We start from the raw sequence: 23,215 nt of genomic DNA, 5'->3' as shown, positions 1-23,215 counted from the left end.
CAACGTGCAACGAAATAAGAGCTCACAGGATCACAGTATAATTATGTTTCTAGCGTTGGAGTTTACTCGAGTTGGTGGGGTGCTTTGGAGTTTTACTGTTGCTGTTGCTATTGTGCCTGCCACCGTTGCTTCTTTTGTCTAATACATCTCATCTCCTTGATTAGTCGATTGTGCTTCGTTGCTTGAAACTGCGCAATGAAGATGAGCTAAGCCCATCGGCAATATCCTTCCATATATTTGAATCCAATACCCCAGCCCTTGCGAGCGGACGGGGTCTTCGTTCTTGATTGAGCAGTTTGTATAGGTCTATGTATATCGTCCCTCTATATTATTGCCAAAACCTGCCCAGAGGGGTCAGTCGCAAAAGCGGATCTTGCCGCAGGCCGACAAGGAAAAAAAAAATAGGTCCGGCGTTTCGCTATCACCCACGGATATAAGCTGTTCATGGGAGCCCATTGGTCGTCGGGGCAGGAAAACTTGAAGTCAAATTTCGGAGTCCGATGCGGTTTAGGGCTGGGTTGGCGACGCCATGTGAGTATGTCCAGCAGAGGGCAACTCTCTCGTGCTCCCGGTAGAGTAACAATGTCCGGGAAGTTACTGGCCAGCGGATTTGCCGTTCCAGTCAGCGAAAACTGGGAATAGCCATTGCAGTGCTCCATAAGCACGAAGAGCTTAGACACGCTAGTTCACCGAAGCTGTCCATTGCATTGAACAGCCAGCAAAAAGAAATCATGTTTGATCCATCGAGTCCGCCTTGTTTTCTGGTTTTGGGTCTTGTTTGCGGTCTGAAAGCTTCCGGCTCCGCTTATCCGTCTGAGGGAACCGTTTCTCTGTGCCACAGCCGTTGCAGCGGACGACTCGGACTTCTGCCCATGGTTTCCTGGCTCCACGGCTTGTATTTCTGAGCTCTTCTGTGCAGTTGGCCCCAGGAATTAACAGCGTATCACAGCGCTTGCAAAATGACCGTTTCTGTTCGATTGGCAGTCGGAGTTGCGATTTCTGGGAGACTCCGCGCATCTGGGAAATACACATTCGAGCGAGTTGGGAGTGATATTGAGGACAATCGCCGCCAGTTGGAGATTCTTTTGCAGATACAAGCGGTACGATGCGCGCAGAGTCCGGCGTTACTTCGTCTTCTTGGGTTTTCGTGACGGTTTTGACGGCTTCGCGGGTTCTCGGCTTTGCAGACTGCAGGTAGGTAGCCGCCTTGTATAGGTAGTTAATGCGTGCGCGAACATGGCTGTTCACTCCTCCGCTAGAGCCCTTCTTGCCCTTGGCCTTCGCCATTGACGTTGTCTGTGAAGCTAGAATTGTTTGTAGACGGCCGTCATGTGGCAATTCAAAGCTAACCGGAAGCGGCATGTGCGCGGCTCCATGAATGACTAATTGAGTCACGTGAACTGGTCTGCTTTCTTCTCTCCATCCCTCGCGACTCGCCTCAAGTCCTCCTCTTTCATCATCGGCGTCCCTTTCAATTCATCTCGCAGCCACGATCAAAGCGGCTGTTTGTCTTTTTCATCTTCAATCTCACCCTGAACCTCGATTTTCTCGACTTCTCCAACTCCGCACTCCCCAGACACCAGTTTCCCTGTGGTCTAGACGCGCCGCAGTAATCAGCATTTTCGCACCGCTTTCGATCTCACTTCGACTCGCCACCGTCTTTCAACATGTCTCACGAGGAGGATCTCATTGACTACTCCGATGAGGAGCTTCAGACCACTGACGCCGCAGCCACTACCGCTGCCCCCGCCGCCAACGGGGCTCAGGCCAAGAAGGAAGGTAGCGAATTGACGGTCACCGGTGGCCGTGCGGACAAGAAGGGAAGTTACGTCGGTATCCACTCGACCGGTTTCCGCGACTTTCTGCTCAAGGGCGAACTTTTACGTGCTATCACCGATTGCGGTTTCGAACATCCTTCGGAGGGTTAGTCCATCATCACATATTCTTTTCCAATAGCCTTCCTCCATAGCTCCATGTTTCAACGGTCCGTCCATCTCCACGGGAAAGGGAATCCATTGTCGCTTCTTGTCACCTGTTTCTCTCGGGATTCTGTGGCGCCATGAAGATGTTTCTGTTATGGAACATCGCGAGAATGGCCGCGCCGCGCGGAAAGTGCTCCACAGCTTATACCTGTTGCTTCATTGCATCAGTGACATATGGCGAAAAAAAAAATCGAGAAACTCGATTTTTCGCCGATATTCTTTTCCCCAGATTGTCGTCTTGAGCGGATCTGGGTGAATCAAATGCGCATCCGGAAAAAAGAAGAACAATATACCAGATTTGGGACTGAAAACGTCTTCGCGCAAAGGGGGATCTAGACGTTGGATCTATCCTCCGGCGGGTGATCTGATATTTTGGTAATGCTTATAACTTGCACTTCCCGATTGTTCAGGCGACGAAGTTGGGCCTGGAACCTTTGACCTTACGTAGTCGATCACTAGGGGGATGGACGGACCTTGAGACGGATTGTCTTTTCTCTTTCAAGTTTCATGGATTCGAACCAAAGTCTAACATACCGTTCCGCATCACCATAGTCCAGCAAGTTTGCATTCCGACCGCTATTCTGAACGTCGATGTTCTCTGCCAGGCCAAGTCCGGTCTTGGAAAGACGGCTGTCTTCGTACTTACCACCCTTCACCAGCTGGAGCCTGTTCCTGGGGAGTGTTCCGTCTTGGTTATGTGCCACACTCGTGAGTTGGCTTATCAGATCAAGAACGAATACGCTCGATTCAGCAAGTATCTTCCTGATGTGAAGACCGCCGTCTTCTACGGTGGTACTCCCATCCAGAAGGATATCGAGACTCTGTCGAACAAGGACACTTTCCCCAACATCATCGTCGCTACTCCCGGTCGTCTTAACGCCCTCGTCCGCGACAAGAAGCTTTCTCTCCGCAACGTCAAGGCTTTTGTTCTCGACGAGTGTGACAAGATGCTTGACCAGATTGGTAAGTTTTGTATAGTGTCTTTGAATCCTGACCATTCAACTTACTCGCGGTTTAGATATGCGCCGCGACGTTCAAGAGATCTTCCGCGCCACCCCCACCGACAAGCAGGTCATGATGTTCAGTGCTACTCTCTCGCAGGAGGTCCGACCTATCTGCAAAAAGTTCATGAGGAATCCGCTGGAAGTTTACGTCGACGATGACACTAAGCTTACCCTCCACGGTCTTCAGCAATACTACGTTAAGCTCAGTGAGGCCGAGAAGAACCGCAAGCTGAACGAGCTGCTCGACACCCTCGAGTTCAACCAGGTCATCATCTTCGTCAAGAGCACAATTCGTGCCAATGAGCTCGACAAGTTACTGCGCGAGTGCAACTTCCCCAGTATTGCTGTGCACTCTGGCGTTAGCCAGGAGGAACGGTACGTTACCTGATATCTCCATATGAAGACAATTACTCATAAATTACATAGTATCAAACGCTACAAAGAGTTCAAGGAATTCAACAAGCGTATCTGTGTCGCCACCGATGTTTTTGGACGTGGTATCGATATTGAACGTATTAACCTTGCCATCAACTACGATCTGCCCGCGGATGCAGACTCCTACCTGCACCGTGTCGGTCGTGCCGGTCGTTTCGGTACCAAGGGTCTCTCCATCTCTTTCGTGAGCACTCCGGAAGATGAGCAGGTCCTGAAGGATATCGAGAAGCGTTTCGAAGTCGCCCTTCCGTAAGTTTTTGTCCCAATGTTCCTGGAAGTCAACGATTTTTGGCAGCATGCTAACAATATGTCCAGTGAGTACCCCGAGGACGGTGTTGACTCTAGCACCTACATGGCTTAGATGCGCAATCTTCTTGTGTCTGGCCGGCGTGAACTCGGCGACCGGTTTTCTCTATCTATTACATCAGTTTGTTTTGCTTTTGGCGCGATGGTTCGGATGTGATTTGTCATGTTGATGCTCTGGGAAGGGCATCTGGGACATCTGGGTCGAAAAATGTAATTTCAATAAGTTTATTATACAGAAGATGTCTAAATCAACTTCCCATAAGCCTTTTCTATTTCAACTGTAGTTGTACTCTGGGTCTTGAATGTAGGAAGTTTAAAATGCTCGGCAATGTTGATGAAATTTTTATATATTACATGGGTAGTGATATGTTATTGTATGCATCAAACCCCCATCCTTATAAACAATGGGGGTACAGGGTATCAACGCATGAAAACAAAAACGCTATCTATGCTATCTATATATATGTGAAAATATCATCCTCTGACCCAATTTTCCACCCCTACTTACCTATTTACTTACCTATTCATTCCAACACGCAACATCCAAAAGGAATGACAGCGCAACTGAGCGAGCTGCCTATGCATCATCACCACTCCACGGCCCATAAACACTCTCGAAAAACTCCTTAAACGCCTTCGCCCCGTCCTCCCCAAACAGCATCTGCCCATTCCCAACCGTCTCCTCAGCCTTCTCGCCCGCGCGCGCAAACATCTCCGTCTCGAAGGTGGACAGGAGCGGGTCGAAGGCTGTCCGGAACGAGGCGCCCTCGGTCTGACTCTGTTTAAAAGCCTTGACGATGGCGTGCGACAGGAGCAGCGAGTCCCACATGGCTAGGTTTACGCCCTCGCCGGCCCATGGGGGCATTAGGTGCGCGGCGTCGCCGATTGCAGTTGTTGAGGCGGTGGGGTCGTGCGTGAAGGAGGTGTTTGGGGGCAGCGTGTAGAGCGGTTTCATGGGGATTGGGTTTGGTTTTATTTCAGGTGGGGTCCCGGTGGATGTAGATGGATTCGGGGTTGAGATTGAGTCTGGGTCTGTGTTTGTGTTTGTGCTGGAACTAGCCAACTTGGCTTCCTCGTCGCAGGCGACAGAGATGAGGTCCTTGATCTTTTCTCCGAAGATCCCGAAGAGCCTCTCGTCCGTGAGAAGTTGGTTCTTTATGTTCTTGAAGTCGGCGCTTTCCCACCCTGATGTCTTTGCGTAGTCTTCTTGCTCGGGGAGAGAGAGGAAGATGTATATGCGCGCCGAGTCGCCGGAGCCGCGCTGCGACATGACGCCGTGGCGATAGGCGAGGGCAGAGAAGCTGCCTTGGCCTATAAGAGACGAGAGGTGTGGGTAGGTCTTTGTGATATTGGGGATTGTGGCAGTGATGACTTGCGTGCCGGTGTAGTAGGGCTTTGTATCGGTCAGTGCATTGCGCACGCGCGACCAGGCGCCGTCGGCACCAATGACGAGACTGAAGGCTTGTTTACCCTGTGCGCCGAAGTCGAGTTCGACTTCTGTTTCTGAGTTGGAGTTGGAGTTGGAGTTGGTAGAGCGCGAGACCGCGAAGAGTTTGTGCTCATACTTGATCGACTCCGCGGGCAGATTCTCGGTGAGAAGGTTTGTGAGCGCATGGCGCGAGATCTCAGGGCGTTCGCTGAGCTCGCCTTTGTCGGCGTAGACAATGGTGCCGTCCTTGTCTGCGACCTTTTGCGCCTCGGAGCACTCGCCTGTCAGCTTGAGGAAGTCCTCGTAGATGCCGCATTCTTTGAGCGCGGCAAGGCCGGACTCATCGTGGAGATCGAGCGAGCCGGAGGGCTTTGCGAGGTCTGAAGGAGTGGGCTTGGGACGACGCTCGAAGATTGTGAAGGAGATGTTGTGCTTGTGTAGGAGGAGGCCGAGCGTGAGGCCTGCGGGGCCGCCGCCGATGATGGCGATTCGAGGGGAAGAGGCCATGGCACTGAAATTCTAGGAAACGATTGATTTAGAGACTGTTACTACAATTTCCGCACAGAACGGAGGGGAATCAGCTTATAAAAATAAGCAGTCGGGGAGTTGGACTCCCGAAATCCGCGGATTGTATAGCGCAGTCGGGGAAATCTAACGCCCGAGCGGCTTCCAACGGTACCAACGGAGGATCGCCGTTTCTTGGATCCCCGGAAAGCTTGGGTTCAGGGTTCAGCTACAACCGCAGGGTGTCTCGCCGGTCGCCGCCCCATGGTTTCTTGGATGGGGAGTTTTCTTGGGCGGTGGAGTGATTCAACATGGCGCATTCTGTTGCTATATGATACGTTTAAAACGCGTCTTCAGACATGCGGAGCCAGGTATGTGCTTCGGCCTTGACGCAAGCTTTCCGGGCTCCGGCGGTGACGGCCAATTGTGACAAATCTAATGCAGTCAGTCTTATGAGCTCTATTGAAGACAGCAGTTCGGTGTTTGTGTGCGACTGCTACAGCGACCACGTGAGCGCAGGCAAAATTTCATTCGGATTTGCAGCAACGTGGCGGCGCACAAGGAACAGAGTGGACGGCGAGGCGGAAGACGGGTGTTGTTTCCAGGGAACGCCGCACTCGGGCTCAAACTCAATCGCTTTGAATGTTTGCGTGCTGCATCTGATTCTACGCCGGCCACGGCGACTCCCGGGACTTTCGCAGTTGACGCGAAATTGAGAGGCTGAAAAGCAAGCTCGGCTACGCAAGTTATTGAATCAAATTATTGAGTGAAGCCATCGTGTCATGCTACAGAGCACTGTGTGACTCGATGTGGGAGATACAAAGTCTGATCTACTCCTGAGTGCTGGTCAAGCCACAAGCATGGGCCTCGAGGATGGCTTCTAAACGGGCTGTGAATCGTAGGTGGTGTGGGGAATGGGAACATGATTGCGAATTGATCAATTGAGCGACGCGATGGACAGGCATGAGTGGCTGATCACTGAAATTGAATGGGCGGACTGAGATCATCTTGACGTAGCGGGCTTTTTTAGCTCGCAAAGGTGTAAACAGAATTGCGATTTGCGAATAATGCGAGTCGAGCGTGCTGCCAGCGAGAGTGATGGACGGATCGGCTTTGGATTTGGGTGATGCTGCGAACGTGCATGGGAGGCCAGCTAAAAGGCACCGGGCTACCGCTTAGTCAATTCCCGCTGCGGGGCGGCAGTTGACGATTGGAGTCTCGCCCCCGGCTGCAGCCAATCAGCAGCCGCAGCTGTTTCTATCTTTGTCGCAGCCGTCCTGATGCAGTCTAGGGGCGTCCTGGCTCCAGTCTGGTCCCTCCAGGTATCCATGGATGGAGCAGTGGGGAGCTATTTCAGGTTTTGGCTTCTGAGCTGTTCTCACCCATCACAATGCTGCTCAGGGGGAACAATGTTGGCGGGACAATGCATTATTTTCATAACTGCGCCTGCATCGTGCTCTGGCACAGCTGAGGAGTCGAGATATCCAGCGGGTTATAATTCCGGATACACTGATTTTCAGGGTGTATAATGTATATCGTTACTCTATACCGTAGATCGCGATCGACAAAGTGGCAAAGTAAGAATTAACATGCGCCGTGCCACACACCCCCAGCAGCCCAGCACCTAAATTCTAATCCGATGGGGCCCTCCTTTGGAGATAGAGACACAAAGTCCGGAGACCGTGAGACCATGAGGAACCTAGCCACTGGCAGCATCGGCAACGAAGACGGGAGCCAGGACCCCCCGGATGCAATCAGCAGCTGCAAACAGCTCAGGCTTCAGTGCTGCGCCCACTGCGAAATTCCCACTGCTGTTCCCGTTTCGTCCCCTGTCCAAGGGCGCTGATCCCTACTCCGGGCATAAGCTCTGGCATGTTGGGATGAGAACACTGCCTCCCCCTTCCTGCCGCTTTCGAGCGTTATCTAATCATGCTCCAGTGCCTTCATATTATTGAATGATGAAGAGGGAAACAAAAACGATAGGAAAAATAGAAAGAAAAAAAAAAAAAAAAAAGAAAGAAAGAAATGATAGTGTAATATCATGATCCTGCTTCCCAGTCTGTACTACCCATCGCCGTGTCCGATCAGCCCGTTCAATGCGGTCGGGAGACACCCCGAGCTGCCTTGCAAAAACAGCTTCATCTTGATAGGAGGAAGCTGGCGAGAGGGGTCGCACAGTCTCCCGGAGGACGTTGTAGTGCTGACAGTTTCGTGCTCTGGAGTGTGATCTGTACACGCTCATATGATGGGAATGCAAGTGGCAGATCTAGATCTGAGCAGCCGGCATCAACAAGGCTCACTGTTTCGAATTGATTACGGGAAAACAGCTAGAACAGCTAGTTAGAAGGATGGAAAACAGTCGGAATCTGACCGGGTCCGACCGAGCGCTCGATCTCATTCTCGACCTGGGAAGTGGATTCGCCTGGCCACATTAGTGGGTGGCTGTCGTGTCTCAAACGCATAATCAGGATGATTCATTAGACCTGATAAATAGGCAAAGGAGTACGTAAACCGCCTGAGGAAGAGCAGCAGTAATGAACCCGAGAGAACGGGCGCCCTCGAGATGCATTCGGTGGTGGAAAGTCAATTGCGAGCTGTGCAGAGCATAATTAGTAGTACTCCGTAGCATACTCCTAGTCGGTCTCTGCCAGGTTTTGAATCTCACGGCGAGCGCATCCGTCCTTCTGCTCTGAGAGGGGGTCGCTACTTTTAGTCCTCAGGAGAAACCACTGGCCAGGGCATTCTTCTTGTTTTCCTTTTTCTGCATTTTCTTCGCTTGCAGGCAGTCCCAAGTCACCTATCGCCTCCCTGTCTCCGTTTCCGGTTCGAGCTCTGGCGGGGATCCACGATTGTTAGGGAAAAAAAGGAAAAAGAAAATAGACTGACAGAAGAGAAAAAGGAAAAGAAAACGTCAATACGCACGGCTCCATCATCGGGCTGCCTTTCCGCCTGAACTGGCCGTTTTCTTGCTTCCACCTTTATCCATCCATCTATCCATCCTCACTCCTCCATCTCTCTCCCTCTCTCTCTTTTTTTTTTTTGCTCCTCGTACACTTCCATCCCTCTCCTCCCTCCTTTGTCCCCTTCTTACTCCCTCTTATCCGACCATCCCTCCTCCCCGACTCTCGTTTCTCGCTCGTTTTCTTTTTCCCTGTTTCTTCGGTGCCTACTCTACCGTATCGAAACCCGCCCTGATCTGGTCCATTGAATCGACGTCCGCTCGTTGCGCGATAGATAGGATAGCGTCCACCGTGCCTGTGGAGTTGGTGTTTCTCAGCAACACTATCGTCTGCCGTCCTTTTATCAGCGTCCGGCTGGCGGGATCAGCTTCCTTCCACTTTTGATCGCTTATCATGGCTCCTCCGCCGCGCCTGCGCATTTTGTCAGGTGAGTGACCACTGCGACCCCCGATTCGACCTGGTGCTTTCAGCACCCTCTGTTACACCTCGAATCATCCAAAGCCCTTCCCTTTCCCTCGCTTCCGGAAGCTCCGAGAATGGTTCGTCGTCTAACAAAAACCTGTATAGTGGGCAGCAATGGCATCTCTGCGTTCCTCTCCTGGAGACTCCAGGCATCCACTTCCTGCGACGTGACGCTAGTCTGGAAAAACGGCTTCGAGGCGGTTTCTCAATATGGGGTGACTATGAAGTACGTCTCCTGCTTGAGATACTTCGGATTACTATTCTAACCATACCCAGGTCGAAAACATTTGGAACAGAGCGGTTTAAGCCCCGTCATGGTGAGCACCTCTTAACACCCGCTTGTTTTTTTTTTTTAAAAAAAAAGGAGTTACATTGCTGATCCCAACTCTTTGTCATAGTTGTCCACTCCCCAGAAGAAGCCGCATCTCGTGAAAACGTCTTCGACTACGTTATCCTGTGCGTCAAGGCACTACCCGATGTGTACGATTTGGCCGCCATCATCGAATCTGTCGTTGCCCCCCAGCATACATGTATATTGGTCAATACAACAAATACCCTTGGTGTCGAATCGCACTTGGAACAGCGGTTTCCAACCAACGTCGTTTTATCATTGGTGTCCGGCGTCGAAATAACGCAGACTGGTCCGGGTGAATTCGAGCATCTTGGTTCATCAGAGATCTCCGTGGGTGCTACGGATAGCAACTCCAGCATTCCCCCTGAAGTCCAGAGCGACATGGCCCATGCCTTAGCAATGACCCTAGGGTCAGGACAGGTTGACTGCAAAGTATCAACGAATATTAGACAAGAGCAGTTTGAGCGTATGATCGGGTAAGCACACCATACCCTCGAAACTTCCAATTTCTTGATTACTAACAAAATCTTCTCCCCAGTCCTATTGCGTTCCACCCGGCGAGTGTCATGTTCGAAACCGGGAATCATAAGCAGCTCTTAGAAAAAGTGGGAGTGCGCCAGCTAGTATCCGATGTCATTCAAGAGTTGGTCGACCTGGCTATGAAGAGCGGCTGCTCTTTTTCCAGCGATTTCAGTCAGAAAACGATCGACAAAATGACTTCCATCGAAACACCGAGCACAATGTACCAGGACTTTCAATCTCGACGACCAATGGAGCTTGAAACGTACCTCGGATCACCCATTAAGCTAGCTACGCAGCTGGGCACGAAAGTTCCGCGCATCGAGACGTTATATGCCATACTGCATCACGTCAATACTACGAATCTGACGAAACCTCGAGATTCGACTCCTCCAGCAGTGGCTGCTCAACCGCCACCACGAGTCTCATCGGTTCCTCCTCAAAGGAACGGCCCGATGCGCCCGCCCCCTAGCAGAGTCTCATCGGGAATGATGCCGCCGAGAAGAGGCCCTCCTCCGCCCATGATGTCGAGACCTCCAAGTGCCCAGCCGCACCCTCATCCTGGTCGCATTCCCCGAGAGCCTTCATTAGAAGGCCTTGAAGAATTCAGTCACTTAATGCTCTACGATGATGCCCCAGAGGGCGCTATTCCTCCAGGTGCTATTCCTCCGGCTGCAACCAACGGCTACCACGATGCGGCTCCTGGGGGTCTGCCGCCAGATATCGCTTTGAGGGAGCGAGAATTAGCCCTGCGCCAGCGGGAACTGATGCTTCGAGAGCAAGAAATGAGCGTGAGGCGAGGAGGGCCACGCAGACCGCCTCCACCACGGTCCGTTTTTGATGAGGAAGACGAGGATGACTACTTCGATCCCATGGAAAGCATACCTATCCCGCACGTTGATCCCGACAATGTGGATATGATGAGTATAACGTCACGAAGAAACAAGAAAGCACCTAACGCCAGTCAATTCCGCAAAAACCCAGAAATGCATATGAACATGAACGGCGGCGGTGGCGGCGGCGGCGGCCGAGCTTCGTCTTCGTTTGGCCGATACTTTGGAGGAAGGAAACGTGCTAGCGATCGTATTATGCAAGAGATTCCTGGTCTCCATGAATCTCTCATGGATAATCCTATGATGGCATACTCGTCAAATCGCTACGGATCCGTCGACAGGAACCAAATGCACCAAGGGTCTCGTGCTAACTCCCTCACTGCCAGCCGAATGGGTGATTTTCCTCCACACCCTGGATACCCCGGGAGCAGAAGGAATAGCCAGTCTCCCGGGACGCCGTTTGGAGGACCTGGACCCGGCCCTCGAATGGGCCGACCGGGCACCGCCCAAGATCATCTTGTCCCCCCTGGTGGACCGATGAATGGGCCGATGAATGGACACATGAGCGGTGGTAATCCGTCACCGCCGGGGGCCATGCGAACACCGGTTCCTAGGCATCCCCCTGGGCAAGGAAATGCGGTTGGTCCGCAGCAAGTTGAACAACAATATGGGGTGAGCAAACCGTACTCCGCCAAGGGTACTCCCAAGCAAAGAAGTCTGACCGGAAGTGCGAGCGCCAGCGCGGAGAGTGGTGATAGCGGAGCTAGTGCCACACACGAATCCGAGAACTCTGCCCATAGCAGCCAGATCAGCCTAGGCGCGCAGCAAGCTGCAGCCGCGGCGCTCGTTCGCTAGGTGACGACGACGACGACGATACCCCCGGCCCCTACGAAACCCCTCCCTCCCTCCCTCCAACCGTACCATACCGGCCGAGCGACACAACCATCATTTGCCCGTTTCATTTTCCACATACACACGTGTTGTTTCTCAGCATTCATTTCCCGCCACTGTTCAGGCTTGAGAATTTCCTTTCACAGCGCTGCTTACTTGTTATAAAGAATACCTCCTAATGAGATGCCTGGCAAGGAGGATAAGAGCTGACTCCCTTGTACTATTTCTGTTCACTACATATACATAAGGGACATAAGGGACGTTGTTGTTTCTGTTTTGGCCTCTCCGTCTTGTTTCATATTCAGGTGGGCGCATCTGTGGGTGGGGTGTTTTTATATCGCATGTGGTCATCTGTCTTTCATTCCTGCGACATTGTCTTATCTAATGAACACGGAGCCGGGGAGTCCTTGTGGGCCAAACCGGTTTTCTTTTTTTTGACTCGCTACAATTATACCATGATTCCTTGCAACAACGCCAGTGAGTCATTCTAATGCATGACACTTTGCTGTACATTATCCTGTCTGCACAACTCTTGATGTTGGTGCTCAATACTTTTTGCCTTTGAGCTGTGTTTGCAGACGCCATGTCATCCATTCATTCCCCCGGTCCTTATATCGCACTCCCCTAGCAGTTTTGTTCGAGTTGTTTTATATTGGGCTTGTTGGCCCGTCTATCATCCTCTAATTTCCTTGTCTACGGTCTGTGTTTGCGGCGCATAAAAGAGCACTGGGATTGACTATCTTGACTTGGCTGGTTCTTGCGGGTTATTTTAATGGGGTCCTGTGGCCAGTCAGGCCGTGATTATTTGATTGACAATAAATGTGAATTGAAGATGATTCAACCAAATATCCTATTGGTTTGAACAGTAGAACCTGAGGCAACTTCGCCGAGTCATGTTGTAGATGTATTCGAAGGCCGGCTGACACGTGATCCGGCCGAACCGTACTGGTAAACAAACCACTACCACAACTCCTCCATTACTCTTCAGAAAACAAACAACCCGAACCAAACAAACAACACCGCCAAACTCAACGAACTACGCCACCAAAATGCGCCCTTCCCACCACCATGCTCATTCCAACTCAGCCTCTCAGTCCTTCCCCCGCCATTCCATCCTCCCCTCAGCAACAACAACAAACCCCTCTAGCGGCCCCTCATCTATGTCCGCCGCCAAAACGTGCCAGTACGCAAACCTGCAGACGCAGCTGGCACAGCTGAATGCAAACCTAGCCGACACGGAGAATTTGTTGCGCATGACGGCCGTGCAGGCGGAGGATATGCGGTTTCTGGGCGGGTATGTGGGCGCCCTCTTCATGGGGTCTGCAAAGGTACTCGGCGAGGAGGGGGTTAAGGGGGCAAGTAATGAACAGGAGAAGGGGAAAGGGAAAGAGAAGGCTCAGGATGAGGATGAAGATGAGGAGGGCGAGCAGTAGAGGGGTCTTTCAGACGGGCTGGATCTACGTGCCTATCTATCTTCCTACTTAGAAGGTGAGTACTGTTCTTCTTCGTCTTTTTTTTTTAATATTATTATTTTTTTCTTCTCTTTATCGTCGGCGCTTCTGTGGTATGCCAAGTTGTTTGTTTCTAACCGGTGTCTAGACAAAGGGACGTCCAAGCCTACTCTGATCATCTCAACTCGAAGGCAAGGTCTGTCCGTCGACTCGGTTTTCAACTAAACTATATTGTCCGCCAAGAACGCATTATGGCGATACAGCGACGGGCTAGCACATACACACGCAAACCGAAAGAGCAGCGTCAGTCTACAGTCTTCTAGCTGACCGTCACGGATTCTCGGTACTTATTCTCTTGGGGGTCTGCAGTATTTGAGCAAATGGGTGAACTTGTTGGCACTTACTCGAGCTCAGAACGGCAACTACCACAGAAGAACCTGGTGCAATGGCTTCCGCACCTATTATTGCGAAGGGAACAACTGCTGAGCAATCAGAAAGTCTAATAGGACGTGACAGGGGGCAGGATTATGGAGGTCATTCTTCCAAAGATAGCTCTGTAACGCGAGACTCGGCCTAGTTACTTGGTCAAGGAATGCAGGGCAATGAATAGGTCTTAAAGTCTAATCATTATCTAGATCTAACATAGAGTTTAGTTTTCTACAACAAATCCTCCACCAAGAATGATCGCCGGTTCTTCGATATTATGGTGCTCATAGCTATACCAGACAGTTAGTATATGTCACGACAACAGCATTTCAGGCAGGTTTGTTCTCGGACTTACCTCAATGTGCCCACACCTCCAGCCTCAAGTATCAGCGCCGTCTCTGTCAAAGGTCGTCCAGTCCAGCGCATCGCAAAGGCACGAAGAATGTGACCATGCGCGACGACAAGAACGTCCCCCTTACCTGACTCGCCTGACTCGAAACACGGGTTGTGATACTTTTCTCGAATATCCGCAATCAATGCATCCAATCGCTTAATCACATCATCAGGCGATCTATCGCATAGTCAGTTAGGTACTCCGAAACCCCCAGGATCAGGGATCAGGGATCGGGAACAAAATCTTACTCTCCACCGGGGCACCCATCGCGCCAAATATCCCAAGGCTGCTCTCCACGCTCCGCCCTCTGCTCTCGAATTTGCTTACTCGTCAACCCCTCGTAGTCGCCATAGTCCCACTCGCGAACCGCCTCTGTAACCTCCACGTGGGCCTCCGTCCGAATCGGCTCCTCGTCCTCAGGCTTCCGCTTCTCCGTCCAGGGGAGCCGCTCTCGGCATCCAATATCGAGGAGCTCGAGTGTTCGTTGGGCGCGGGAGCGCGGGGAGACGTATCTATACCGCACCAACACCGTCAGTACCATCCATGGCCATCATTGATTGGATTGAATCTATAGAGTAAGTGGGCAGAGTAGAGCATACACATGGACCAGCTTCTTGGGCGCAATTAGTCGGTCGTTCCCGACAAGTGCCTTCCCTGTAGACTTGATTCGCTTCTCGCCGTTTTCTGTCAGGGCGAGGTCCGTCATCCCCGTGTGCCGGCCGTTCAGCGACCATTCGGTTTCGCCGTGGCGAATGATGAAGCAGCGGGGGGCCATATTGGCAATTGATAATTAAACTGGTTCAAAGTTAGGGAAGGGAAGGTAGGTTGTCGGGTTCCAGTGTATTGAAGCAGTTGTTGGGAGGTGGGAGGGTCGGAGGGGCTCGGTGAAATTTAATGCGGAGGGACCGGGTTGCGTCATAGCAGTGATCTTATCAGGTTCAAAGTTGGCAGCAGTTGAGGTTCAGGTCCCTGGGTTATGACTGCATAGGCCTTTGTCATCTTTCACACCTGGAATATACAGCTACACGGATATTTCATTTCTTCCAATTTCTTGAAGGAAGTGCCTATCTGGCTTGTTTGTGAAAGTTGTCTGTTCCTGTCGAGGTCTATACATATAATGACTAAGCAGGCCTTTTTCCCCTGCGAGATCAAGCATCTCCAGCAACAAACTGCTTCAAAAACTCCAAACCAGCAATGGGAAGGGCCAAGAAATCTTTGAGAGACCTATCGCGACTCTCTAGATGCCCACTTTTGGAAACTCTAGTCCCGTCTTCAGTGCTAGCCACGTCCTCAGACACGCAAGAACCAGGGACATGGGTGACCTCGCCAGATCTAACGGAATATGGACTGCCATACCCACTAGAAGAAATTCAAAGCACGACGTTCTTCCTTATCGCAAACCCAGGGTTGAACTCGAGCGTGCTGTTCCGTGCCGATATCCTGGCTGATAGTGATGCAGAGATAGAGACGTCTCAACAAGCAGTGGAATCTTGCCCTGCTCGCCATGTGGCCGGGTTCGAACTGAGCAGGACGGTAGTGAGGAGGTTGATTCCTAGAAATCCCCAGCTTGATCGGCCGTTGGAACAGACGTGCCACTTCTACATATCCGCGACTTCTCCCACTGCAGAGTCAGAGCCTAGCAGGAAACGGTTTCTGGTCGTTTATACGCCGCACGTCTCCTCGAAGGAGGAGTTACCGTACTACCACCCATGCCTCCAGTCCTTGGCTTTGCTATACGAGTGCGAGAACACTCTTCATATGCCCGGCGCAGAATCAACATCTGGAGAAACTCCCCAAACAAATGAAACAGAACCAGGAACGGGCACAGGCATAATGTCCATCCATTTCCTGCCCTACCCAGCCGAATCAATCCACAACCGCTTGGAACGCACTCTAGGTAACCTCCTAGAAGTGCAAATCCGGGTCACGAGAGGCCGTCTTCTCAATGCCAAAACTGCATCCCAAACGGTGCAACCCATTAATATTATAGCCCCCATCAAGGATAACGTGATCCCCCGTCATCGTGTCCAGGATACTTACTCGCGACTTAAGGCCAAGTACGCGGTAGATCTGTCTTCTCGCTGGGTTGAGAGCACGGAACCAAGCAAGCACGTCTTCGAAGACTTGGGGGTTGCGGCCTTTTTGGTGGAGTTATGGCGGGATATGTATGGTTGTGTTCCTGCGGATGAACAACAGGGACAGACCTCAACACCTAATGTTGACAGCTCAAAGCAAGCAAAGGCAAAGCCTCAATTTCCGGGATTCGTAGACATCGCCTGCGGAAACGGCGTACTCGTCTACACCCTCCTCAAGGAAGGATACCCCGGCTGGGGCTTCGACGCGCGCCGCAGGAAAACATGGAGTATTTTCCCCGCCGATATACAAGAGCGTCTAAAGGAGGAAATCTACATCCCGGAGCCTTTTGCAGACATACTTTCCCTACGAGACGACGACCGTGACCAGCTATTATCAGTATCAATGTCACCCTCACCCTCACCCTCGCCATCCCTCTCCACGCTCCACAAAAACACCTTCATAATATCCAACCACGCAGACGAACTCACCCTTTGGACACCCCTCCTAGCAGCCCTCCTCAATCCAGCCTCCCCGCCCCCATTCCTCGCAATCCCATGCTGCTCGCACGCCCTGTCCGGTGCAAGGTATCGATACCCCGCTCAAAAATCATCCACGCCAGAAAAGAACGACCGGAAACAAGAAGTACCGTCTTCTGCACCAGAAATAGAAACAGGAGGCCTAGCCTCTCTCCGCAAATTACGTCTCACAGAGCAGAACCAGCACAGCGCGTCGTTCGGCACATCTACCTACGGCGCACTTACGGATAAGCTGGTTGCTATATCGACTGAGGCTGGGTTTGATGTGGTCAAGACGTTGTTGAGGATCCCGAGTACGCGGAATATTGGTGTTTTGGGGTCGTTCTCTGCAAAGTATTCCACCGAGAGCGATGGGAATACGAGCCCTGGTGCGGATGCGGATGGAAAAAGTGTCGAAGAGGAGGTTCGGGATCGGATTAAATCGGTTGTAGAGAGGGAGTGTGCCCGTGATGGAGGGATTTATCTTTCTGCGAAGAGTTGGGTTGCTAGAGCTAAGGGGTTGAGAGCGGGAGTTGGTGGTAATGCGCATGGGCATTAGGCGCTTAGACAAGAGTGGCTAAAATAGAACAAAAGCGAAATAGATACCCAGTAGAGATTAATGTATTGTCTAATGTACATTGATTGGGGACTTTGTTCTGCTATCTATATACTGAGGTGATAAATCTATAAACAATGGAACAAAAGTTCCTTCGTACTTGAACCAGAACTCCAAAATGAGGGCAATGCAATGGGCAGTAGGCACGGCAGAAGTGCAAATAGCAGATTAATACAGGAGGTCCAAGCCATTAAAAATGAAAGCAGAGAAGACAAACCAATGCGAACTCTACCCAGAGCCTCAAATGCAAATGAAATCACAAACATCCCGTCAATCATGGCTGCATGTACGCTTTGTTGACGGGAAACGACGAGCACCTTAATCATGCAGAACTACCGCTCTGGGAATCAGTCTCGGACCGGGAAGTAGTCGTCGCTTCCTTCGCCTGTTTCGATGTAGAGCTGGAAGCAGAGCCAGAAGGGAACCTAATCGCGCGCTTCAGCGAAGCAGATCTGCTATTGGTAGCATTAGAGGCAGCGGACCGCGCGGCCGCCACAGCAGCCGCACTATCTTTGATGCGCTTCATGCGTTCCGCCCTTCCCTCGCCGGGAAGGCTATTCCAAACAGGCTCGATGGAATCGGCTCGCCAATTCGCCCTATGGCTTGCCAAGGTGCTGTGAGAGTGGAGAGGAAATATTGGGGTTCCGCCGACGCCAGATTCACCCCACATACGGACGCGTTGCAGCTTGCGCAGCTTTGCGAGACCATAGACGCATACAATGGCAGAGATAGCGAAGCAGGTCACGGATACGGCGCCGAAACCGAGGTCGGATTCTTCGATGAAGTTCTTCAAGTTCATCCCGTACAGCGCGGAGAAAAGAGTTCCTGTCGCAAGACCGAGAGTGCCGATACTAAATTTTAGATCCAGAAGCATTAGGGAATTGCGGTTGGCGTCGAGGATTGCTTTGACACTGTTGTTGATGTTAGTCAGTTGCTTCAGACACAAAAGAGCTAAAAGCTTACACTTCTTCCGTGTTGCGGATGTTCGTCACCAAGTTCCCGCTAGCCTGCACAATTTCATCACATACTTTGTGGTACGACTCCAAGAGCATCTCGACTTCCTGGTGATCGTGCTCCTTGCGATGAACACCTTCTGATCTCTCACTCAGGTACATCGAGGCAAGATCGTCGTCCGCCTCGAGTAGATCATCGATAGCATCTCGAACAAGCCGTGCTTTTTGCTCGAATGTACCCAGTTTCTTTGAATAAATGAGGAGATGACGGAGTTTGTCCCGGTCAATATCCTCTTCCAAAGCTCGTAGGACACGCACGACTGGCTCCCGGACCCCGTTAAATTCTTCCTCTAGGCCAGTAGTGACACTGATTAAAACGGCTTCGATGGCCCGAAACTCATAAGGCAGGGCACCGGCACCCTGAGCCTGCTTCTGTCGCAGTTTTCCCTCCAAATCATAAACAAACAGGGACTGCATGTATGAATCCGTTGAGCCATATGCGTCAAAGACCAGAACGCGGTCAGCCTTAATGAGCACACGGAGATGAAGTAAGTTGATCAGGATAGTACTCGGTCGCACAAAGATATGAGGTAATGTGGACGAATCGATCTTCCGAAGATCACGCGGGAGAAGGCCATACTATTATAATCATTAGTTTCCTGTCATTTCCATTCGGCACCCTGATACTAACCCTGGCAATCAGCTCGCTTTTCTTGAACTCGCCGTTCATCAAAGTCACATTCCCATTCATATCAAACTCTGTGCACCGAAGGCGGAGTTCATTCGACGCCTTTGCTGCGAGAGCTCGCGCAAGGCTCAGTCCCCCATCTGTATCGTCAAGCAACGAAGGCGGTTTGCGCGTTTCCGCAGCTGGCTTCTTGCGTCTGAAATCCCAGAATCTGCGAAGAATAGATCGGTTTCTAGTCGACGAGAAGTTACGAGTTTGTGGCGATCTCGAGAGGGGCTCGAACGCGCCAGACGGCGACGACGGAGGAACAGATGTGGCGCATTTTAAAGAGGTACGGTTTCTTGACGGGGGGTTCACTCCAGAGAAGAAGCGCGTCTGGAGCGGACTAACTTCGACATGCGTTCTTCCAGAAGGTCGCCTCACTGGTAACGGCGTAGACGAGCAAGAAGGTAGCTTAGTAGAAACACGGCGGCATGCCGATGGCTGGTTTTTCGAAAAGAGGGCCGATTCGGACTGGGCGCGCAGAAATCGCAGGAGTGACGCCGAAGGAACCGAGGGGTTCAAGGGCGATGGTGAGAGCATATCTGTTTGGTATTAACATGAAGCCGAGCAGAGAAGTCTGCCTTAATTTCTTATCGCAGTCTCACATCCACACGTTGTGCTCCGTGGTTGTCCTGGAATGACTTCCGCTCTTCGGGTGTTCCCCATCCAGAAAAAAATACGGCCGGATCAACTATGTTCCCGCTACTATATCTATACAACTACGCTACCCTAGCCCTGGACTACGAGTACGTGGTCGGATCATTGGCTGATATACTAATAAGAAATGTTCTTTCCAGACCTTCTATACATTATTGAACGACCTGCTAATTTTGTAGCCCCGATATTGATGCGTATGACCGTTTTAATGAACAAGACACTGAAAGGTGAACTGAACGCTGCAGATTTTTGGAAACTCAACAAACATCCTCTCCCAACGCTTGCAATCGACAACCTGCAAACAACACGAATGGCTACAAGAAGACTGGAGCACGTAGGTATCAAAAAAAGACTAAAACCTCGCAACGAAATACGGAAGATGCAGGAAGACGCTCAACAATTCGTCGCTCACCAATCGTCATCGTCATCCTTTTCGTCATCTGAAATCGAGTTAGACATTTATAACAAGCAGTTCTAGGGTTTGGTGCTTACCACTGCCGCTGACTTTCTGTTTTCTCTTCGCCAGTGCGTCTTGCAATGCTCCTGCCAATCCTCCTTGAGGAGCACCGCCACCTGCGCCAGGACTTGCTGCTGATGTTTCGTTAGCTCCTCCTGGCACCATAGCTCCACTTCGGTCTTTCTTTTCGGTATCCCTGACTTTTCGCAAACCTCCACCACCTTGGCCACCAGATGCTCTAATAGCAGCCAACAAATCGTCTCTGCCTCCAGCAGGCTGCGGCACTGGGGTTGCCGATCCACCAGGAGGAGGCGGGGGTGGAGGTGCACCAGCGCCTGGAGGAGGCGGAGGGGGTGGAGGTGCACCAACGCCTGGAGGAGGCGGCGGGGGAGGGGGCGGCGCAGAGCCTCCTGGCGCTGGTGGTGGTGGCGGCGGCGGCGGTGGTGCAGCACTTGCAGTTGGACTTGGACGTGCCGGTGGAGGGGGCGGGGGAGGGATGTTTGAAGTAGGCGGCGGCGGTGGTGGTGGAGGCGGAGCAGCGCTTGTAGAAGGGGGCGGAGGAGTAGGCCGTGATGCACCAGGTACAGGCGGAGGCGGTGGTGGGGGTTGGGAAGCCGGGCTCCTTGGTGGCGGTGGTGGAGGCCCTCCTGAGGCACTGGGGACTTTAGGAGGAAGCTGGGGTGGTGATGCAGGGCTTGCTGTCCGCGGCGGGGGTGGTGGAGGTCCTGGAGGTGCCGGGCTACGGCTGGGGGGGGCTGGTGGGGCGGACACCTTTCGTTCCCCTTGGAATGGAGGTGGTACTCCGAATCGAGGAGGTCCATCATCCATCGGTGCTTTGGGAGGTCGAGGCGGCGGCGGCGGTCCGGTGTTAGCGCCCGACGCCGCTCGTGGGCGTGCTGGCGGAGCTGGACCGGTTGTATGGGCGAATTTGCCAGCATCCGCGATCGGTGGAGGGGCACGGAACCTTTCTCTTGGCGGCGACGGATCTCGCGGAGGTGTGGGAGCCATGTCTTCGTCTGTCTTGGCTTGTGTTTTGCGCGACGGCGGTGGTGGAGGAGGAGCGCCCCGACGGCTGCCCGAGCTACTGCCTGTATTCTGAGGGCTGACGGCACTAGCCTTGGGCGGTAGTGCAGCAGGAGGAGGTGGAGGCGGGGCCTTTCCTTTCTTATCATTAACTAGTGGTGATGCAGATTCCGCTTCGCTGGCTTGCTTTTGCTCGATATACGACTTGATGAAATCGGCATTCTCTGCAATCTGGTCTTCCGAGAACCCCATTGCCTCGAGCTCGCTCAGCAGTCCTTTCCATGACGGGTCACTCGTGTCGAATGGCAATTCCTTATGTCCCGGGGAAGCTGTAGGGGGTGGTGGAGCAACTTGTATAGTAGGGGCTGGAGGGAGTTCGGCCGGTGTTATCTGCGTTGGTGCATGCGACCGTCCGAGCAGGCTACCGAATATTGATCGGCCTACACCACCAGACTTCCCGTTCGCAACGGGGGTAGGACCTTGTCCTCGTGTGGAGGCGAATGGTGTTTGGCGTGTCTCCTTGCTTGCATTCTTCTCCCGCTCTATCATTTTCTTGATGAACGTCTTCGCCTCCTTTTCATCCGCAAACGATAAACCGGCGGGGCAATCATCCAACTCAAAAGTGTGGAAGAACGTGCGGTCTTGATTGTATTGGAAGTTCTCGTATATTTCTTGGTCCCAGATAACACCTTTTCCAGCGGGCTATGGTCCAGGAGAAGCGCAATGTTAGATATAATCCTAGCAAAATCATAACTTATCACTCACCGATACATCTACCAGCTTCAACCAAAAGGTGCGCCCGACCAGATCGTTCGCCAGCACAACGGCGCCTTGTAAGCCGGTATACGTCCATTTGTGCGGATCTGGATAGGCCACAAAGAGCCGCGCAACCGCTACTGCCTGTATTTTATTTGCCGGCTTTGGGACATTTCTCTTCACCGTCTCCTTGTCGGCGTCACTGAGGATAGATGGCATGTCGAGTCAAGCGGGGCCAGGCGGAGTTGGAAGTTCGGAGGTGATCGAAGAATAAGGGGGAAGGCGTCGTCTTAATCTGATTTCCTGCAGCACATTGCAGGGTAGATCTTCTAAGAACAAGGAGCGCTTGTTTCCTAGGGACAGATATAGCTGATCTTGTCAGCGGCAAAAACCGGCGGTACTAGTTGGGAGCCGGGCAGGTGAGTAGCTGGCGCCCGGTGTTGGGTTAGGTAAAGACCTAAAAAAAGGTCAAATGTGGTGGTCAAGAAATATCGTTATTCTCTCTCCAGTAGGCGGGTATGATGAGGTCTTTTGGGAATGCAGGATTGGGGAGGCAAAGGAGGTCGTCTCGTGGAGTTGAGGTGAGAGGCAGACAAGAGCGAGCGGAGTCGCAGGCACTAAACAACCTTTCGAGGCACCGCCCAGTGGGGAACCTCGCATGCGACCAGCAACAACAGCCTTACACAATAGTCTACACTTCTCAACTGTTTTCTGTGTAGTGCTGTCCTTGATCAAATTGTGAATTGGCTTCAAGGGTCGCCATTGTCTCGTCGGTTTGTTATTGCAGTATTTTTGAATGAATGCCTAAATCATATTGACACCCGACGTAGATTAGGTGCAACTAACTATATATTTTGCTGCCCCATTTGAATGCGCAATGCAACCGGCTCGCCAGGTTCGTACAAATAGGGCAACGAAGGGCTAGGCGGGGCGACAGTGTGTTCCCAGAGCTATATGGGCCACCTGCTAATGGTTTGCCTCAACGCCCGTGCTCTTGTCCTACTGTGGATGACGTCATCTCGTCTTTCACTCTTTGTATAAACTCTCGATAGGCTGTAGCTTTCTTCTTCACCATCCACAGAGAATTTATCATACTATTAGTTTTTCAGTGTTAGGATTTCTCATCAATCGTCATGCCTATTGTTCCAGATCCCAAGACATTCGCCCCAGGAAACAACAACGAGTCCTCGAGCTCTCAGGACCAGGGCAAGAAAGCTACTGCGCAGGATCATATCTCAAAGGGGCCCCAGATCCCCGACAGTGAGTACCATATTGGACACGCATTGAACTTCCTGCGTAATCTTTGACGCCTGACGAGCTATCACTAGGTATGCCGCCTAAAACGTCTCGAGAGGAAATCGAGGCGCGCATGAAGGAGCTGAACAAATGAAACAGAACGCTTCCACGATAAATAATTCCTTGCACGATCAGATACGTGTATTGGTCTGATACACTATATGTTACTAGCTGGAACCAATTAATTT

General features: G+C 51.9%; 10 protein-coding genes across 10 annotated transcripts; 5 read left to right on the top strand and 5 right to left on the bottom strand.

Annotated features, from left to right (window-relative positions):
• Positions 1 to 729: 729 nt before the first annotated feature.
• APUU_10462S (ribonuclease P Rpr2/Rpp21/SNM1 subunit) lies at positions 730 to 1,287 on the bottom strand (the record flags this gene model as incomplete). The annotated part of the gene is made up of 1 exon (XM_041701063.1): positions 730 to 1,287. One exon carries the CDS (start codon positions 1,285 to 1,287, stop codon positions 730 to 732), a length of 558 nt encoding a protein of 185 aa, XP_041549828.1.
• A 380-nt stretch (positions 1,288 to 1,667) lies between these two features.
• On the top strand, positions 1,668 to 3,782 carry SUB2 (ATP-dependent RNA helicase SUB2; the record flags this gene model as incomplete). Its single annotated transcript, XM_041701052.1, has 5 exons — positions 1,668 to 1,923; positions 2,535 to 2,945; positions 3,001 to 3,361; positions 3,413 to 3,670; positions 3,737 to 3,782. The coding sequence occupies 5 exons, from the start codon at positions 1,668 to 1,670 to the stop codon at positions 3,780 to 3,782; spliced, it is 1,332 nt and encodes a 443-aa protein (XP_041549827.1).
• A 522-nt stretch (positions 3,783 to 4,304) lies between these two features.
• On the bottom strand, positions 4,305 to 5,663 carry APUU_10460S (FAD-dependent oxidoreductase; the record flags this gene model as incomplete). The annotated part of the gene is made up of 1 exon (XM_041701041.1): positions 4,305 to 5,663. One exon carries the CDS (start codon positions 5,661 to 5,663, stop codon positions 4,305 to 4,307), a length of 1,359 nt encoding a protein of 452 aa, XP_041549826.1.
• Positions 5,664 to 9,013: 3,350 nt separating this feature from the next.
• Positions 9,014 to 11,641, top strand: APUU_10459A (ketopantoate reductase family protein; the record flags this gene model as incomplete). The annotated part of the gene is made up of 5 exons (XM_041701029.1): positions 9,014 to 9,047; positions 9,188 to 9,308; positions 9,359 to 9,399; positions 9,481 to 9,910; positions 9,973 to 11,641. The coding sequence occupies 5 exons, from the start codon at positions 9,014 to 9,016 to the stop codon at positions 11,639 to 11,641; spliced, it is 2,295 nt and encodes a 764-aa protein (XP_041549825.1).
• A 1,085-nt stretch (positions 11,642 to 12,726) lies between these two features.
• APUU_10458A (DASH complex subunit HSK3 family protein) lies at positions 12,727 to 13,110 on the top strand (the record flags this gene model as incomplete). The annotated part of the gene is made up of 1 exon (XM_041701018.1): positions 12,727 to 13,110. The coding sequence occupies one exon, from the start codon at positions 12,727 to 12,729 to the stop codon at positions 13,108 to 13,110; it is 384 nt and encodes a 127-aa protein (XP_041549824.1).
• A 667-nt stretch (positions 13,111 to 13,777) lies between these two features.
• On the bottom strand, positions 13,778 to 14,723 carry APUU_10457S (histidine phosphatase family protein; the record flags this gene model as incomplete). The annotated part of the gene is made up of 4 exons (XM_041701007.1): positions 13,778 to 13,844; positions 13,910 to 14,125; positions 14,197 to 14,460; positions 14,548 to 14,723. The coding sequence occupies 4 exons, from the start codon at positions 14,721 to 14,723 to the stop codon at positions 13,778 to 13,780; spliced, it is 723 nt and encodes a 240-aa protein (XP_041549823.1).
• A 419-nt stretch (positions 14,724 to 15,142) lies between these two features.
• trm44 (tRNA (uracil) methyltransferase) lies at positions 15,143 to 17,098 on the top strand (the record flags this gene model as incomplete). The annotated part of the gene is made up of 1 exon (XM_041700996.1): positions 15,143 to 17,098. One exon carries the CDS (start codon positions 15,143 to 15,145, stop codon positions 17,096 to 17,098), a length of 1,956 nt encoding a protein of 651 aa, XP_041549822.1.
• Positions 17,099 to 17,477: 379 nt separating this feature from the next.
• On the bottom strand, positions 17,478 to 19,378 carry MRS2 (CorA family magnesium transporter; the record flags this gene model as incomplete). The annotated part of the gene is made up of 3 exons (XM_041700985.1): positions 17,478 to 18,066; positions 18,119 to 18,747; positions 18,800 to 19,378. The coding sequence occupies 3 exons, from the start codon at positions 19,376 to 19,378 to the stop codon at positions 17,478 to 17,480; spliced, it is 1,797 nt and encodes a 598-aa protein (XP_041549821.1).
• A 525-nt stretch (positions 19,379 to 19,903) lies between these two features.
• Positions 19,904 to 21,950, bottom strand: APUU_10454S (WASP family protein; the record flags this gene model as incomplete). The annotated part of the gene is made up of 3 exons (XM_041700974.1): positions 19,904 to 19,935; positions 19,988 to 21,677; positions 21,741 to 21,950. The coding sequence occupies 3 exons, from the start codon at positions 21,948 to 21,950 to the stop codon at positions 19,904 to 19,906; spliced, it is 1,932 nt and encodes a 643-aa protein (XP_041549820.1).
• Positions 21,951 to 22,864: 914 nt separating this feature from the next.
• APUU_10453A (uncharacterized protein) lies at positions 22,865 to 23,121 on the top strand (the record flags this gene model as incomplete). The annotated part of the gene is made up of 2 exons (XM_041700963.1): positions 22,865 to 22,991; positions 23,060 to 23,121. 2 exons carry the CDS (start codon positions 22,865 to 22,867, stop codon positions 23,119 to 23,121), a joined length of 189 nt encoding a protein of 62 aa, XP_041549819.1.
• Between the last annotated feature and the right edge of the window lie 94 nt (positions 23,122 to 23,215).

This window comes from Aspergillus puulaauensis, chromosome 1, assembly GCF_016861865.1.
Source record: "Aspergillus puulaauensis MK2 DNA, chromosome 1, nearly complete sequence".
Lineage (NCBI taxonomy): Eukaryota > Fungi > Ascomycota > Eurotiomycetes > Eurotiales > Aspergillaceae > Aspergillus > Aspergillus puulaauensis.
This window is presented reverse-complemented; position numbering and strand designations above follow the sequence as displayed.